The sequence below is a fragment of the Megalobrama amblycephala genome, linkage group LG21, assembly GCF_018812025.1.
Source record: "Megalobrama amblycephala isolate DHTTF-2021 linkage group LG21, ASM1881202v1, whole genome shotgun sequence".
In the NCBI taxonomy this organism is placed as follows: Eukaryota; Metazoa; Chordata; class Actinopteri; order Cypriniformes; family Xenocyprididae; genus Megalobrama; species Megalobrama amblycephala.
The window spans coordinates 29,225,610-29,245,390 of NC_063064.1; the positions used below are offsets into that span (position 1 = coordinate 29,225,610).

The following is a 19,781-nucleotide window of genomic DNA, read 5'->3' on the forward strand; positions in this document are numbered from 1 at the left end:
GCTTTGAAGCATGTGTTGATTTTGATTGATTTTTGAAGGCACGTTCCTCTTCGTTCCGGTCGCACAGCACAGCGCAAGGACACAACACCGTCAGGACACAGCGAGGAAGCTGCCTCCACATAACAACAGAGTAGAGATCTGCTCCTTTTCAAAGATGCCGTGCTTCCCACGCTGCCTTTTTGTAATACCCTCCGGTCAGGTGAAAATTAATTCAACTCCCTGTGGGTGTGGAGCTCGCTGAGAGACTGAGGAGGGGGTGAAGCGTCCTGTGTGTGTGGAATCATGGACAGGTAGCAGACCCGGCCCCTGACAAACACAGATAGTCCACAGCCTCCATGCTGATGTATTCATGAGGAGTCCTGCACCTCAATAACTTAATTAACCCCGTGTAGCAGCCCACCGCATACTGTCCCTTCCACAGCAGATAACACGGAGGAGACCATGCAGGGAAACAGATCATGTGTCTTTCTCGCTCTTTCTCGTATCTCGTGGTCCTGTGCAGGAATGTGTGGTGAGATTGTAACAATGTTCTAGGTGTCTTGTGTCTCTTTATTTTTTCATGCAACAATGCCAGTGTCAACTCTGAGATGTTTGTGAGAAACATTTTTAGCTTAATAGAAGTAATGAAACCAAGATTTCAGGCAGGATTTTCTTCTTCTTTTTCTTTCTTTCCTCTTTTTTCCCCTTTGTTTTTATACTTAAAGAAATTTAAGATTAAAGTTTGAAGATAACATTAGTGTACATCACATCAAACACTTACAGTTCCAACCATGTATTTTGTATCTATCTATCTATCTATCTATCCCTCCATCCATCCATCCATCCATCCATCTTCCTGTCATTCAAATTCCAATTCAACTTCATGTGTGTTGTTGCCAATTAAAATGTACACTCATGAATTGCAAGTGAGCCAGTTCTGAATTTTTCAGAACCCTGGTGTCAACAGCAAAGCAGCTCTAATGCGGCCTTAGCTTTAACATGCTTTTGCTGCCATGCAAGCACTGCTGTTTCCTTCTGGAAATGCAAATCTTGTTTACCTCACTGTTGGACGTCGTTTTCATTTTATTTATTTTTTTTTTCCTGGGTGGGGGGGTCATAAATAGAGTATGTTGGAGCCGGAGGGCAAAGAAAACAGTTTAAAAACATCTCTAACATAAGCGGCGTAATGTTTCTAGTAATGATTTAATTAGGTTTAATAGCTTCCGTGGCTTTACCCTTTTCACACTCATCCAGTTAACACAATGCAGAAGCCTCAATGCGATTTTCCCCGAGGGCCGAATCTCAGCGCCGTCTTTCCATTACTGTTCACACCACAGCTCCAAATGCCACCACCATTGATAACCTCCAACCCCCAGAGGGAAAGCCTGAAAACGAGACGATCGGGAAGCCCATCCTATGCCGCAACTCCTGTATGCAATTATTCAGCCATGAATGCTGTGGCCTTTCCATGCCCTTTGGAAAACTCACCCTGACCAAATGCACACTGGGGTTGCTCGGTCTGGGGGCGCTGTGCATTTTAAGGTTAGAGCTTGTTGCCTGTGGTCGCCTTATTGATCCCAGGCAGCCTGGTGCTCTCTGCTTTTTGGAGATAAGGCAACAGACTCGACCCCCTCCTTATCCCACTGGCCCCGCCAGACTTACAAACAAACACCCAATTTCTAATCCACTTGTGGGCTGCTGAAGACAGACAGGCCTTTATTTATACCCTTTCAAGCCATCCTCGGGGTCCGCTCTTCCGATAAGCCGTGTAGGGACATCAGTTTTCTTGTTTGGAGGAAATCAGACGTAGACGAAACCCTCCACCCATCACTGTCCTGACCCCCGTCTGTTTTAGCCAGACGAAAACAGAGGAGCCGAACCGAATAAAGCTCCAGGTTCATGTGAGTGTTGATGAGATCAGCGTTCTGTAATGCTAAGCATGAAAATAGGATCAAACTCATGTCCAATAGTGTGCAACAGGACATCGTCAGAACTACAAAATGACATAGTGCCACGGATGGTAAGCGGTAGGTAATTCCGTAACCTGGGTATGGCTATCAAAAAGGCACAGTCACCTTTTTGCTTCAGTCGGGACTGTGATACCTGTAGCGGAAGCAGAATACAATTTTGAATTTCTTTGAATTTCAGATCATTTTAATTCTACTTCTTTACATTCACATTCGAATTGCATCCTGTTCGTTAGCTCAATTCAAACTGAATTCAAATTCAGCAATTAAATTGATTCTCAGTTCAGTTTCAAATGCCGCAAAACCCTGCTCCACTGCCATCAGAGGCTGCGATTAGCAACGCATCTCGATAAGACGTTTGAAAACTGATGGAATCTTGTCTCCAGAAAAACCTCAACACCCCCTCAGACAGCAGAAATCAAATTCTGTTCAATCAGACCCACAATTACATTAGACCACATCCGATAGCAGCACACCGACAGCGCATGTGCTCGTCCACATGTGTTTTCACGTTCCGTGTGTGGCGCAGTCCTGTCACCATGGTAATCAGGTGATTGATTGATGAGTGTGATTGCTGACATTGAGGGGTGGGCAGGTGGAAAAATACATGGGGGGTGATTTGTTACCGCCTGCCACCTCTGTTATCGCTTATTAAATCAACAGGCAAGGTGAGGAGATATGAAAACAAGCAGAGAGAGGCAGGACTCCTGCAAGGATAAACAGATCAGCTCCTGCACCATATGGAATACCAGTCCTTTAGGTGGCTAAATGCCAGCGTGACTGTACACACACGAGGAGCTGCTGTCTGTTAACAGGCATCAGATGCCCTGGTGCTCGAGTCAAGTGTTGTGATGTTCAGATAAGGCTTTTGTGTATATGTGTGTCAGTTACTCTTTATTTTTTTTAGTAGTATGCTATTCCATACATGGCCAAATTTAGTTAAAAGGCCAATAAATAAAACAAAAATAGTACTATTCATACTAGCACTAAAGTACTTGTACTATTTCTGTAGTATATGTTTATTTTAGACCTAATACGTTTGCCATAATGTGGAATATGCAACATAGCATATTTCATATTCAAAATGTGTACCACAGTGCTATGTGCTTGACATGGCCCTTCATTTCTAGTGTGGTGGGGTTTTGTTTTTTTACTCCTCTTGACTCATGCCAAGAATTAAGACACGTTTAGATAAAATTGGATAAAAAAATGCAAATTACCCATACTTCATATATCAAAAGATGAGAGCTGAATGGCAAATAAATGTAATTACCTGTTGGTTATGTGTCAATAGGGTAACAAGTATTTTTCGCTTACTGTTTCTAAAAAAAAATTATAATAAGTTTACAGTATATACAGTACTGCACAGTAGGGATACCACAGTTCTCAGTATAATATTAGACCATTCGGGACAACATCCAGGGTTCAATATGCGCTTGTGAATTGCGTTTTTTTCTCTCGGTTTTGCCATTGTTCCTTACCTAGAGCTGTCAAAATGACTGAGGAGAAGATTACTTTTTAGTGTCGCTGCTTCCAAAAACTTCCCCGGATTACTGTAAATGATGTCCATTGCATTGTGAGGCTGTCAGCTGTCATACCGACCAGTAAACTGGAAAAGGGCATTAAACGTTTCAAGTTACATCGACAACTTTGAGGGTGAGTATAATGCTATCATCTACTAGCAAACCTAGCTAATAATGCTGGATAACACCGATTTGACCTCTTGCGCCAATTTGATCAGCACTTAAATAGAGTTTGCTTTAAAAGCCATTCACCTCAAGGAAACAAAAATGATTAGTTCACCTCTCAAGTCTTCGGGTCTGAGCCGTTTGTTCTTTTGTAACGTGATTATATTATACAATACACTAGGAATGTGTACAATTGGATTTGCAATAAAAAATAGTATTTTTTCTCCTTAACCTCTTACTGTTCCTTTCGCCTAAGCATAGAATAACAAAAAACACTGTGTTGTGCCAAGCCATAAAAAAATCGAGGTATGTATTAAACCGTGGGCTAACTGTATCGTTGCATCCCTACTGCACAATGTTCAGTATTTAGTAAGCAGTATTTGTTTCATTCTTTGACGAATAAAGAGGGAATGGAAGTGTTAGGAAGGAGTAGGACTGTGACATGCCCATGGCTCTCATGCATTGACTGTGTAACTGCTGCACCACGACACAGAAAGCTGCTCGTTTCATCTGTATATAATCTTTGTTTTCTCAGGAGATGACTTGTGCAAATGTGGGAACCTTCTGAATTTGGCTTATTCATAACTGAAGTGTTGTGTCTTGCTTTTCTGTTTTACCGTTATAATTACGTCGCTAGTTCCACAGTGTCTTTCGGGTGTATACGAGCTTCATCAGAAAGCTTTCTCACCACCACAGCACAGACACCTTATTTACGTGTAAAATGAACTAAGTAAAAATGAATAATTTAGAAACCTGTGGCGAGACGAGAATTTCTAACTTTCCTGAATGTCTCCTAGGTTGCTATGAGGAAAATCTAACACATTGCCGGAACGCGGTGTCTGTATGTGCCGCTGTGCAATTTCGCCCTTTGATATTTTATTATAATAGGTGTCTTTAAAAAAATACACCTGCTGTGAATAAGGGTGGCCTGTAAAGTTATTCCACGATTGCATTATAATATCCTTCTAAAACATGTCTGCGCTCAAGTGCGACTACTACAGATTTGATGTATAATGAATACGTTCTAAAGCATTACAATCCCATTTATTATTCATTATACACATATCTAAAGCTCTGCTGAAGTCCTACACGGTTGTATCGACTGCCTATGTTTAATCAAACATATACCGCCCATTGAATAAGACGGTATTCCCTACCACATCCCTTGAAGAACATTTCTTCCCTGCCCATATTTTCCATTTCTGTCTGGTACATTACGTCTCTGAAACAGAAGAGGCGTCCTGTCATCCGAGTGTGATAACGGAATGGTTAGCATTCCTTTTGCCCTGCTCTCCATGTATAAATATGTATAATTCTGATAAGATTAATTGGATCGCCTAAGTACACACAGAGAAGGAGAGAGACAGAGGACGCAGAAGAGAGCTCTTGTTCCGGCTGTTTTTCGCAAATCTGCTCCGGGCCCACCTCACATTCCCCTGCTAAAGTGCTTCATTTTTTTCTGGAACAAACTGCCTTCAATTAAAAAAGAAAATGGCTTACCCAAAGGTCCCGAGGAAAAGGAGCCGTGCAAATGGCTTGAACACACTCACGATAAATAGTCCTGTTAAAATATTAAGCATTCTGAGAAGCGTTCGATACAAAATGCTCACCTGTGTCTTAATGGGGAAACATATTTCTTTGAATTTCCACTCCTGAGAAATTATACTCACTCACTGTATGGAGGAATCTCATGAAAACATTTACAGGTCATATTTCACAACAAAATCAAAAGAGAAAGAAAAAAGATGCCCATTTTTAGGACCTTTTTGCATTTTTGGTATATTTTTTTCGATGATACTTAAGCACTATAACCCCTATGAAGCAAGGGAGTCATGTAACATTAGCAACACATTATTAGCCGTTTGTAACGTAGTCAAGCAAAAGGCTAGTCATATCAATTTCCGTTATGTGTCCGACGTTTAAAGACCTCGGTAAGTTGACCGAGTGGATCTCTGAGCTCGTGCGAGTGAGTGGAGGCGGGGCTAATTAACATATTCATAGATCCATGTATACTAAATGAAGCAAGGGTATAGAGTTACATTCAAGCTATTTTAAGGCATGAAGACATTTTTTTCACAGAAAAATTGTTTAAATATATAATTTTGGTTATCAAAGATGAGTTTTAATGGATACAATTATTGACTACAGGGTGACGATAAGAAAAATATAATTTCTTATATATTTCATGGGATTCACATGGATTCACATGATACTCTTATTGTAACGTATGGGAGCGGGGCAACAGAGCTGGAGATCCACGTGCAGGCTTTATTCATAAGAGCACAGTCGTACAGGCAGTAGGTCAAACACCAGCAAACAGAAACAGGAAGGCAAGGCAAAAGAGTAGTCCAATACACAGGCAAAGGTCAAGGCAGGCAGCAAACGATCATCAACAAGGAATCAGTCCAGGGTCAAAAACACAGGATAGGCAAGGCAAGGAACACGGCGACAAGGTCGGATACAAGGCTAAACAATACTCAGCCATGTGTGTGTGTTTGAGTCAAGCGGCAACCTCCCCCTGTTTCTCGTGAAGCCAATACGGAAGTAACTTAAACTGCGATTCATCGACTGGCCGCTAGGGACAGGCTGCAAAAGGGAGCAGAATCTCATTGACCATCATGTTAAAATAGCCAAGTTTACAGCAGAAAAAAACATGTTTACACTCTGGTTCACATTGTGTTTTGGTCTATACTGCTAATTTTGTCCTTCATGACAACTCTGAGGGGGGTGAATTTTTTTATAACTCATCCGTTTAAATTATATTAAGCCTTAAAGTTCTGCATAATTAAGGGCGTGGTCACTTGAGTGACAGGTGGATTGGCACTGCTGTCTGTGAGCCGTCATGTTACCTCAGCTAATTCCAGCCGCTGAATTTGGCATCTCAGACGTATTTGTGCCTTTTTTCTGGATTATTTTATACAATATATGGCTTGCTGCATACTCGAGACAGATGTCAGTCTGTGTACATGTGCTCGCATGCGGAACACACGTTGTTGGATCGTCGTGGCATTGGCTAAAAGTTTTGTTCCTGAGATTTACTACAATGACAATACCAGGAGGATATACAACTCCGACAGCACTGCTTGGATATTATAACTAAAACTGCTGCACTATTTTGAAAAAAATTATTTTGGACACGTGCTCATTAGTTTGAGAGAACATTATACAGATATCTGGTACCTATATATGTACGTATAGAGTTTTACATTATAAATGATGTTTTATGTTTTGAAATGGACATTTTACCCAAGTGCAACGGATTGGATTCATCTCGCGATTTCTATTTCATTAAAGGTATGAAGTCCCAGTTGATTTTTTTGTGTTATTTGCACACCCCACACAAATTAATTAGCCTACTGGTGTTAGAGCATCTATAACGTTATCTTAAAAATCACTGTAGATTGACAGTAAACCTTTAGTACTTTCTAATGATATTGTTATCTTTATTAATATTTTAGATAGTGTCTAAGATAGATAGCTAGGGCGGGCGTGGTTTCAGCAACAAGTCGCATGGGCTCCAACTACGTCCCGCCTCTTTGCCCATTTTCAGTTATCCGTGAGTGACGTGCGGTCACGTGCAGCTAAGATGGCCGCGGCCTCATTTTTGCGTCAAAACTGCTGTTCAGAACTCTATGGGTGACGTCACGGACACTACGTCCATATTTTTTACAGTCTATGGTTTGAGTGCAGCTTATAAAAGTGTCACTGATGGGAAACAGGTGTGAGTGTGTGATTAGTTCCTAGGTGGGGAATTGTGGGAAATGGAGTCCATATCATGAGAATAGAGCACGGAACAAGGGCACATGTAACACTTATAAGCTATGTAGCACAAATGCTCCATATCCGTTTACCCTTAGTGCTTGTACCAGAAATGCAGTTTTCATTGAACATTTCCTGTTCCTGTGTTTCTGTTTTAAGAAGAAAGAAAAATCCCCAAACTAACTACAAACCAAAGATCAAAAGCATCTCTCCCATAAATGGTTTCTGAGTTGGTTTCATGTTCTGGCAGGGAACTTCAGCCTTCTTCATTTGTTTTGGCAAACAGCACCCAAGAAGCGTTCCCATGGCATTGGTCGTCACCGCTGAAAAATGAGCAGAACCAGCCAATGCACAAGACACAACCTATAAACAGTCATCGAACCAATTCACATTAAATACAGTCCCAAGACCGATTGTTTCTGTGTCAAACCAAGAAGTGGGCAGAGAGGAATTCTCTACAAATGCAGAGCTGGCAATAAACCTCCAGTATAAATGGGAACGGACGGGCCACATAAAGGACCTCAATGTGATATTAATCCTGCACCGCTGCAGTCTGGAAAGCACTCCGTCAAGCTAACGTGTTTTACTCCATCTCCGATACGGTTATGATAATAATGAGCTGTACCTTCCACACATCAGCTCTGAGCGATAGAGGCTCAAGTCATTGGTGTGTTAAAGTGTTTTATTATTATAGGTGGAATTATGAATTATTTTAGGGGAAGTCCTTCCTTGAGTGTATAAATTAAAGGAGGTTGGTTTACTCTGAATGCTGTGCTTATATTTCAGATTGTATGATATTTCCTACTAAGTTGATATATGCTTTATATATATATTTTGTATTATTTTATTATACATATTTATGTATACAATTTCAAGCACATTTTTTACCCTTTGTTTTAGTGTCTTTCTTTCAAAAACATAATTTCATTTAGTTATTATTTTGTGTATACTTCACCTTATTTGTTTTTGGTTTCTAAATTCCATCTACATTAAAGTATGTGTTTTCCCTCAGAGCCTTTCGTGTTCATACTAAAACAAATCCCTCTTCTTATACGGTGGCAGTGTCATCTAAGCTCTCTCTTTCTCTCTGTCTCAGGCCGCAGAATGGGTCTATGATCCTCTACAACAGGAAGAAGGTGAAGTATAGAAAAGATGGCTACTGCTGGAAGAAGAGGAAAGATGGGAAAACCACACGGGAGGATCACATGAAGCTCAAAGTGCAGGGAGTCGAGGTGAGAAGCTGTTCGCTATTAGTAATGTGATACGATCTCTCCTCAGTGGGAAACCTCAGCGCAGACTGTCAAACTATGTGACTAACCTTTTTATATGTTCGGTTTGGAGGTTTTGTGTGCATCTGGCATTTGTGTCACCAAATGGATTGGAAATATGCTTGTTTCAGACAGGTTTCCCAAACATTGAAGAGCAAACTGGTGCTGGTATTTTTTGTCTGGCTAATTTTATGGTTTAAGTATGAGGATGCTTGAGCGAGGATGGTGTTTGTGTGTGTGTTTGTCCATTTTACATGACCTTTCTAAGATCTGAACCCCTCCAGAAAACAGCCCTCCCCTCGCACCGCTGGCCGTGGCGCGGCGCGTCCCTGTGCGGATGACTCTAATGTGTCAGCTCAGGCATGGCCCCTTTAAATGAAGAACCGTAATGAAGCATGTCTCCGGTCCCCGCGTTCCCGCTCACTGCCTCTAATGAAGAGAAATGTCAGCACATTGCCGATTTAGCGCCGTGATAGAACGAACCTACGGATGAGTGCAGCCGCGGCGGTCTCCTCTGATGCTCTGCCTACACGAGTCGTTCACCTGAGCCGCACGCCCTGATCTGACTGAGCTTTATGAGGCCGGTTACAGACGGAGGCGACATTTAATGCATAAACATTGCTGATAGACATTTAGAAGGCATGTGTAGCCTTTAAAGGGATGGATCCAAACATTACAGTTCTGTCTTTGTTTATTTACATTTGTCATTCCAAACCCCTGACTATGAAACACAAAATGAAATGTTGAGCCAAATGTGAGTTAATGGGAACTGCAGCTATCAAACTAAAAAAAATGACAAAAAAGCATCATAAAAATAGTCTATATGACTCCTGTGCTATATTCCAAATCTTCTAAAGCTATCCCATGATTATGACATGCAAGAACCAATAACGTTTGTCTTCACAAGACAAGCTTGAATATGTGCAAATGAAATTAAATGTTGGCCTGTCCTCTCACAAAACCATTGTATGATTTCAAAACCCTCTGAATATGGTGCACAATTTGTATGGACTAATTCCACTGTGCCTTTTTTGTGTGTGTGTGTGTGTGTGTGTGTGTATGTATGTGTGTGTGTCTGTTTTGGAGCTTTAATGTATGAAAGCTTGTTTCTGCCATGAAATAAAAAAGGTAATTGTGACTTCACATATCTCACAATTCTTTTTTTTAGTTATAAAGTCAGAATTGCGAGTTATAAAGTCAGAATTACGAGTTAACGTCAGAATTGCAAGTTATAGTCAGAATTGCATGTTATAAAGTCAGAATTACGAGTTAACGTCAGAATTGCAAGTTATAGTCAGAATTGCATGTTATAAAGTCAGAATTACGAGTTATAAAGTCAGAATTGCATGATATAAAGTCAGAATTATTAGTTATAAGGTCAGAATTGCAAGTTATAAACTTACTATTAGGAGAAAAAAGTCAGAATTGCATGATATAAACTTACAATTGTGTCTTATAAAGTCAGAATTGTGAGTTATAAAATCAGAATTACGATTTATATAGTCAGAATTGCGTGTTATGAAGTCATAATTGCATGATCTAAAGTCAGAATTATGAGTTATAAAGTCAGAATTGTGCGATATAAAGTCAGTTATTATTAGTTATAAGGTCAGAATTGCAAGTTATAAAGTCATAATTGCGAGTTAACGTCAGAATTGCAAGTTATAGTCAGAATTGCATGTTATAAAGTCAGAATTACGAGTTATAAAGTCAGAATTGCATGATATAAAGTCAGAATTATTAGTTATAAGGTCAGAATTGCAAGTTATAAACTTACTATTAGGAGAAAAAAGTCAGAATTGCATGATATAAACTTACAGTTGTGTCTTATAAAGTCAGAATTGTGAGTTATAAAATCAGAATTACGATTTATATAGTCAGAATTGCGTGTTATGAAGTCATAATTGCATGATCTAAAGTCAGAATTATGAGTTATAAAGTCAGAATTGTGCGATATAAAGTCAGTTATTATTAGTTATAAGGTCAGAATTGCAAGTTATAAAGTCATAATTGCGAGTTAACGTCAGAATTGCAAGTTATAGTCAGAATTGCATGTTATAAAGTCAGAATTACGAGTTATAAAGTCAGAATTATTAGTTATAAGGTCAGAATTGCAAGTTATAAACTTACAATTAGGAGAAAAAAGTCAGAATTGCATGATATAAACTTACAATTGTGTCTTATAAAGTCAGAATTGTGAGTTATAAAATCAGAATTGTGTGATATAAAGTCAGTTATTAGGTCAGAATTGCAAGTTATAAAGTCAGAATTGTGAGTTATAAACATACAATTACGAGAAAAAAGTCAGAATTGCATGATATAAACAATTGTGTCTTACAAAGTCAGAATCGTGAGATATAGACTCGTGAGAATTGCAATTGTCAGATAAAAAGTTGCCATCACCTTTTTTATTTTTTTATTTAGTGGCGAAAACAAGCTTCCGTATGAATGACTATGTTGCATTGAAGAGAGCTCCTTAATTGTTTGGAACAGCATGAGGGTGAATAAGCATGACAGAATGATCATTTTAAGTGAACGATCCTGGTTCTTTTAATGAATCATTCAAAATGAGTCACTGATTCATTAACAGAACCAGCTCACAGGAGTCAGTTGTTTGAATGTTTGTACAAACAAATGACTCTTATGGACTGGTTCTTACAATGAATCATTCAAAACAAATTCTATGGACTTCTTTTATAGTACATTTTTGTCTGTTTTGGAGCTTGAATGCCCCTGGTCACTATATACGTTTGTTATTGAGCAGCATGAAAATACCATCATGTCGTTCCAAAGATTTAAGGAGATGAGTAAACGATCAGAGAACATTCTATTCTATCTCTTTAAAACATCATTTCCAGGCAAATGTAATTCTTTAGACGTTTAACACAATTCAACACAAGCTAAGGAAATATGACAGGCATGAAATGTGTATTTGTCCGTCTGTGAAAAGCATTATGTGTGGTGCCGATCGCAGACTCTGCTATAGAACATCCCGCGGGCCATTTTTCAATGCGGATCATTCCTCCAAATTTGTTTGACATGTTGAAAACAGGGTAGAAAATGGGTGGACAGCTGATGTTGAATCAATAATCATACACGATGTTTCTGTCTGGATGGACGGCAGGTCTGAATGAACAACGACATTCTGACAGATGACCGTTTCACCTGCACTGGGCTGAAAGGGCAACGGTGGCGAGTCTTTTGGTTTGTTTTCCAGATTGCTGGCCGCATAATTATATGTATTAGGATTTAAAATCCTAGAAAAGAACTATTACCAGAGATTCATCCTTTTGGAAATTTGCATTTTACACTATATTGGGATACACATATTTCAGGCCGTTTGTGTCTGTGTTCAACCAATAAGCACATTTCTTATTTCTGGATCCAATCAAGCGAAGTAGGATACATTAGCGTACATTAGGACTTAAATCAGATTCAAATGTGTTTTATTTCGTCTCTATGAGACACTCATTCACTGAGGGGATTTTGGGTTGTAACAATGACACAAATGCCCAAAGGCTTGAGCGAGAGAGATAGAGTTGAAATGAAAAGGCTCTGCAGGGCATCTCTGCAGTTTTTAAATGGAAAATATTATTCATTTTGTAGCATGTTTTCCTCCTTGCTTTTGTCAAGGTTTTTTTTAGACTAAATAATCATAATTTAGCTTTGTATGTCCTTTTTACACCCTTTCTCTGACCCTTAGATTTAAACAGCATGTTTTTATAACAGTCCCTTTAAGACTAACCTCTATTAAAGATATCCCATGCTGCAAAAACTCATTTCTGGGACATGAATACAGGACATTGTATAATATTATCCTATATTTTATTATATTATATTTAGTGCGCATTTTTCTGTAATTAATTGCACCTAACATTAAATATTTTTATGTCAATGTCAATGTCAATGTCAATTTTATTTATATAGCACCATTTCCACAACACATGGTTGACCAATGTGCTTTACATAAAACACACACCACATTTGCACAATAAAGATAAAAAAAATAAATAAATAAATAAAAAACTTATAAAAAGTACCACAGCCATTTGAAATAATTTAAAAGAAAATAAAAAACTATAAATAAAATCATGGTAAAACACAGTGCTTCAACCAGAAATAAAAGCTTTGTCAAACAGATAGGTTTTTAATCTTGACTTAAAAATGAACACAGAGGGAGCTAATCGAATAGAAGAGGGCAACTCATTCCAAAGTCTTGGGGCGATAGATGAAAACGCACGATCGCCCCTGGACTTCAGCCTCGTCTTTGGTGTAAACAATAGTCTTTGGTTTGATGACCGGAGAGATCTTGTTTCGCTGCGTTTATATTGTAATAATTTCACATTTAATCTCCAAATTAATGTAGACACAAAATAAAAACAGTATATTTTAAATATTTGATCTAACAGGTAAGAATATCCAGAACTGCATAATTTATAAATTAAACTTTTATTTTATTTTCATTAAAGCTACAAAAGTTATTCAGTAAATAGCAGTGATTTTCTTTGTCTTTTGTTCTTTGATTAACATTAATGTCAGACTGTAGCAGGTTTATTAGGCTGCTGTCACTTTAAGACCTGCCGCACATAACACGGATCTGCATCCTATTTTCTCACAACTCTTTTTACATTCATTTAAGACTTTATTTAACTCATTTAAGACTCTGCTTTTGAGGATACTCAACAAAACTGGCATTTTTGGCAAAATTTTGTGTGTTTTTGTTGGCCGGCGCACTGTCTGAAGCGGCTCTCTGTGTGTGTGAGTCACGTGTCTGTCACACAGACAGGAGATTCAGAGACAGTTTTGTGTCTTATAGTGCTTGAATGGTTTAATAGCACTTGAATGAATGATAACATGATCATATAATGTAACGTTAGCAAAAGGATGATGGAAAAAACGGATGCTGCGTTAATTGCGTTAAATATTTCTAACACGTTAAACTGAAAAAATTAATCGCATGTGTTAATGTGTTAATATTCACAGCGCTAATGACACCACATTAAATTCAGACTGCAAACTCACAACATGCAGTAGGTACTTGAACAGCAGTGTTGGGAAACAGGTCACCAGAGCACTTATAAAGGCGCAGAAATCAAGCCCAAACCTGCCCCTGAGCTCTCCATCATAAGCCATTCCTGCCCTCCAGACACCAAACACACATTAAAACACTCTCTCAATCCCTCCACTCACTCTGTTTGCTCTGATAAAGAACTAAGCCATTTACCAGCATCCACCAGAGTCCCTGGTTACCTAGCGATGGTGGCAGTAGCCATGGGAGCAGTAGTCACAGCGACAGAGAGGATAATTGCAGCAGTTAGGTAGTTTCACTATTAAAAGAAACTAAGATGATGGAGCTGCGACTGAAGCCAGTGGGGACGTGATGAGTTTGTGTTTGTGTGTGTGTGTGTGTGTGTGTGTGTGTGTGTGTGTGTGTGTGTGTGTGTGTGTGTGTCACCAAATCTCACCAAACTTACCCAGAAAAGGTCTGGGTCATATGAAATTGAAGCCTATTTTTTAGCCTTTTCTTTAGTAATTTTACCATAATGCAGTGTTAAAATTAATTATTTTAAACAGACATGCATTTAAATTATAATGAGGATGAAAAGTTTTCACATTGAGAAATTTTTTTAAAAAATCTTAACTTATTTATTCCTTCCTTTTTATTTTGTGCTGAAATATGCCCTAGACTTGTTTTTGTTTTTTTGTGAGATTCACCCATGAGGAACAGACCGTCTTGGTTATTTGCAGAGGGAAAGAATATTTTAGTATCACAGTCTCGTGGAAATTTTCCTGCAGTGAGGCAAACTGTTCTACCCATAGCTCTATTTAATCCGATTTGCTTTGTGCCATTTGCTATTGTTTTTTCATCAGTTGTGATATTTAAGCCTATTATTTTGTTTAGTTTAGTTCGTCTTGCTTTGACAGACTCCGTGCGACACACGTGCCGTAGCGTGTGTACTGTCGTGGAAACCATTTCCACCAGCCCAACTCGTCTGGCAAATAAAGTCTCTGTTGTGTGCATTATGATTGAATGTACACACACATCTGTTGTGTGTAGACACACACATACACCCGAATAGCATAAGACCGAAGATGTAACAGATGTGCATCCGTCGTGTGAGCTGTTCCATTCGCCTGGAGACTCGCAGATTAAACCAACAGGAATAAATCAAGGCTATTAGAATGGCTGCTAATGCCTAGAGAAAAGTGGAGAAACATACAGGCCAATGCTGCTTAATTAAGGGAGGGAGACTGACCATGAAACAGTCTGTAAAACTGGCCCGTCTTGTGTCTTTTTGACCTCCGAGCCAGCAGGGGGAGAGAGAGAACCCATCTAGTATGATTACCTAGTAATCACACGTATTTTGTTTGGAAAATCTGTGAAAGAGAGATTCATCTGGAAACCATTAGGGGTTTTGTTGTCTCAGAGTGTATTTCCTTTTGTTAGCATAATGTAGGGCTGTCACGATTCATCGATTAAATTCGATTACTCAATTAAAAAAAAAAAAAAAAAAAAAATCCTCAATTGCAATTTACCTGTGTTGAGTAACCGGCAAAATACCTGAAGTGGTACATTCCACTGACAAGAATCCATGAACTGCATTATTAGACCATTTTGCTTTTAATACTTTATTTGAACCTATTATTATTGCCTCATTGTTATTATATATGTATTTTACGTCATTTTAAAGGCTATTGTTTGCTTAGCTCTATTTTTATTACCACAAAAAATCTCTGATCAATTGATTAATCGTCAAAATAATCGACCGATTACCAAAATAATCGTTAACGACAGCCCTACACAAATGTAATGCTTTGAAATGCAGTATAATGCAGCTAAACAAATCAAGAAGCTGTAGTCACTAGCAAGCTCGTGATCTACACAGATTTCACCCACATGCACAGGGTTTTTCCAGCATTTCTTAAAGCCAAAATTTGTTAAATGCATTCATGCACTAAAACCTCCCAGACTCAATTCCCCCTGGGAAGTTCCTACTTACAAGTTCAGAAGTCATAATTATGATGTGATGTGGCTTCAATGATTTTGGTTGGACTCACTGAGCAGCTTCATTTTTTCACTCTTTTCTACTTTCTGACAAAGACAGGAAGCTTTTTAGTGCTAATGCAACAACAAAAACAGTAAATGATGTACATTAGGTGTGTAATTGGTGCTTTATCTGTATTTTATCATTGTTGTGCAGCCATAAAGAATGGTGGGAAATGTAGTTTAGCCTGGCGCCTCATAAAACCAGCTAAATGAGTAGCATTTTCCAGCAAGTTTTATCGCTATTTTTCATCTACAGTACACAAAATGCATAGAAGCGCAACTGCTCGGTCGATATTTACTGTTACAACTTTGCCATGATTGTTTAATTGAGTCAAAAACTGCGAGAGCGTCTACCTGCGCTCGTGCCGTAATTCCAGTCATTCCGACATGACTTTGAAGCATTTGTAAGAGGCCTGGTCTAGACTAGCCGGAATCCAGAAGTTTGAGTGGAGTGACTCAGCAGGTGTGTTTGTGATAGTGCTGATCTCTCCTCTCAATGATTCTCTCCACACCAATCCTCCTCTTCCTCGCGATCCGCTCAAATGAATTTGGAACTCACAGCAGGTAGGTGTATCGAACCCCGAGTCCCTGGTGTGTAGGCTGGAGAAGAAATAGAGGCAGAAATCCATAAAGAAACTTTGTGAATGAGTAAGACGATCGTGGGGGAGCCTCTGAGGAGAACACTGAGAGAGCTTGTGAGGTACAGAGCAGAAAAATAAAAGCGTATGGATTATTGCTAGAACTTCTGGGAATTCCTGGAGCGGGAAAAGAAAAGATAGCTGCCAATGGTGCTGGAAGCTGTCAACTTGTGTTTGTCATTGAGTTCCGTCTCTCACTAACTCTGTCTCCCTGACTTTCATATGCTTTTTGTGGACATGAAACAGCATATTGTATGTTTGACAAAGCTAATCTCATCCAAAGTTTCTTAAAAAGAGGAACCGTTTCCCCCAAATTATCAGCTCAGGATAATGTGCTAAGAGAGATATTTTCTTTTACAGAAATCTCTTTTTAAGGACTACAAAAAATGGCTGGTAGGGACTACAACAAGCTTCTTCCCGGGTTGGTGACTTCACAAACCCTAAAATTTACATAAATCCTGCCCCCAGGAACACACAACAAAGGGGGCGGGGCCATGTTGGGCTGCTTTAGAGAAGAGGAAGAGTTGTTGTAGTAGAGTGTTGTTGTCATGCCGTCATTTTACACCGAACTGCTTCACAAACGAGGGTCAATTCAACACTGGATTTGCACAAAAGATTAACATGACGGCACATGCTAGTCGATGAGTTGAATGAACTCCACAGCAACTACATAAATTTATCCACTAACCATTCAGAAACGTCCAGTTTCATTCTAAAAGTTGTAACTTCTTCCTGAGTCTCTCCATCAGTGTCGACTCCGGTTTGAACAATGTAAGGCTGAACACCGTTACTGACAATCCTCATTTTGGCTGCGTGAGATTCTCCAGCTTTGTTGTTGTTGAGCAACCGAAGCGCGAGCTGTTAAAGCTCCGCCCTCTTCTGGAAAGGGGGCGGGAGCAGCAGCTCATTTGCATTTAAAGGGACACACACAAAAACGGCGTGTTTTTGCTCAAACCCAAATAGGGGCAAATTTGACAAGCTATAATAAATTATCTGTGGGGTATTTTGAGCTGAAACTTCACACACACATTCTGAGGACACCAGAGACTTATATTACATCTTGTAAAAGGGGCATTATAGCCCTCTAATGTTTGTGAGATTTTTTTTTTATTGTCTGCCATGTAAAATTTAAATCTTTGATTTTGAATGTAAAGCAATTGATCTGAAGACTTATTAAAGGTGTGTTTGGGCATCTGAGTTTCTCCTAGCTTCAAGCCAACAGGAAGCTTCCATAGATTATTTATCTATGCTCGAAGGACTATGTGGCTCCTGCATTATTCACAGTTTAAAAGCAAGAGAGGCAATTTGGTTCGCCGTTATGTTCAATAAGCATAGCATCAATCCCCAGCCGTGACGCAGGGCTCTGGTCCGGCCAGCGGAGGAGGTCGGAGACGTATAAAGTTGTCTCCGGCTGTAAGTCCGATAAGACGGATGGCAGCCAGCGTGGTTTCCCGAGCAAAAAGATGCAATCACACCGGACTCACCCGGGTTAATCGAGGGTGGGGAAATAATATTTTATTCAATCAATCAGGGTCAGTCTTCTGTGATCGACTCTTGTGATCTCCCCGTCATGTTTTGCTCTTCCGCTCTCCTTTGAATGGAGTCCATTTTCTTTGTTTTTCAGACTAAATATAATATTCTTGCTGAATAATCCATTTTAGGGCCAGATAGAGGTTGGGTTTACATGCATCCAAAATCTGCACGCAGACACATACTCACCTATATGTAAATATATGTGTACTCGCACACACTGATACAGGCGGTGCCTTGAGACCCAATCGATATGCTTCTCTTTCCTGCAAAGGCTGAAGGAGCCATTGAGATCATTCTTGGCTCGCGGCCACAAGCTCTTTTATCCTTCAAAGTGCGTGTGTTTGTGTGTGTGTGAGTGTGGCCTTCCAGTATTGATGTTGTGTTGTGTGCCATGTCTGTGTTTTATTGAGTTTGTGTACTGTGTGTTGTGAATGTTGTGTGTGTCTATGACTCAATGTATAAAATGGAGAGAGAACCTATATACGTTATCACTGTATCCTCTAAAAGAGCAACTGATACAGACATTTCTTCTCTATACCATCAGCATCGTTTATACTTTATGAGGGTTAAAGTAAAAGGGTGTGAGTTTTATTTTGTCTGTTTCCTTTTAGTCTATATATAAAAATAAAATAGAATAATAAAAAAATAAATATGAAATTTTTTATATATATATATATATATATATATATATATATATATATATATATATATATATATAAATGCTAATTGTAATTATTTTAAATAACTATAATTATTTATATTTTTCATGTAGTTTCATGTAAAAACATGCTTTTTTATGAAAGGATATCACTCAAATAATAATAAATTACAGCTCAGTAAGTGAGTCAGATGTTGGTTCAATAACTGCTTTGAATGATTCAGTGAGTTAATTTTATGAATGATTCCCTAAAAGAACCAGCTCATAAGAGTCAGTTGATTGTGAATCAGATTACACAGCTCTTTAACAGCAGCATAGCAATGCTGTGGCAACCACATATCACCCAACTTTAGCATTGTTAAAAAAAAAAAAAAAAAAAAAATCTAGTTAAAAACTACTATTTCACAGCATGTGTCATTTTTTTTATTTTATTTCTATATGTTTCCTGTAGACTTTTTCTTCTAGACAAACATGCATCTCTTTGATTCAGAGAATCTAACAAGCCTTTCCTACAGAGCGGCAAATTGAGTCGCTTTTCAGGCTTTTCACTTTGTGTTTTTGTGGCATGACAGGCAGGTTACGCTTGCATGCGGCCGCTAATACCCTCCCGAACATGTACGGTTGATCCGTGGAGCTCAGAAGACCCGTCCGAGTAAACACACTAAATGCTCATAAACACACGCCACACTGACTCATTCAGCCAGACATCTGACGTGAAACACAAAAACAGAATTACGTTCTCAATCCAAAGTGGTCTTTCAATGCGTAAATCAAAGAGGAGAAACGTGCAGCTCACGCAAGTGTGCAAAATGAAGTCTCCGGAGGACAGAACACGAAAAGAGAGAGAGGGAGAGGTATTGGGCAATAAGGCATTCAGGGTTGTGCTATGTTGTGTGCTAATTTAAGCTCTGATCCAAAACCAAGTGAGCTGCCTCGCTGTCTGCTGCCTAAAAAGGCTCCTGTCTTCTAAGAGAGCATCTTAACTCACATGTGACAGATTTAAAACACTCTACAGACAGCAGCTATCATGCAAATAGCACTCACAGGAGACTCGACACACAACCGATTGAAATAGTTTGTTGCTAAGCTAAAAGTGAGAGTCTTTAGTAAGCATACGGATGTACAGTACATAAAATGTTGGGTAAGATAAACAGTTTTATTGATACAAATGAAAATAATATTAATGATCAATATTTCTCTTTTTTCTCCACCATCTTGAATGAGCTTGTTGCAATGTTTTATA

The 19,781-nt window shown here is 39.0% G+C and overlaps 1 protein-coding gene across 13 annotated transcripts in view; it reads left to right on the top strand.

Annotated features, from left to right (window-relative positions):
- The window catches only part of camta1b (calmodulin binding transcription activator 1b), a 324,903-nt gene that overhangs the window by 199,931 nt on the left and 105,191 nt on the right, over window positions 1-19,781 (top strand). For all 13 annotated transcript variants that reach the window (XM_048172651.1, XM_048172653.1, XM_048172641.1 and 10 more), the window contains one exon: window positions 8,490-8,625. In XM_048172651.1, coding sequence (XP_048028608.1) covers window positions 8,506-8,625 — 120 coding nt within the window. In that variant the 5' untranslated portion in view covers window positions 8,490-8,505. The remainder of the gene's footprint in view (window positions 1-8,489; window positions 8,626-19,781) is intronic.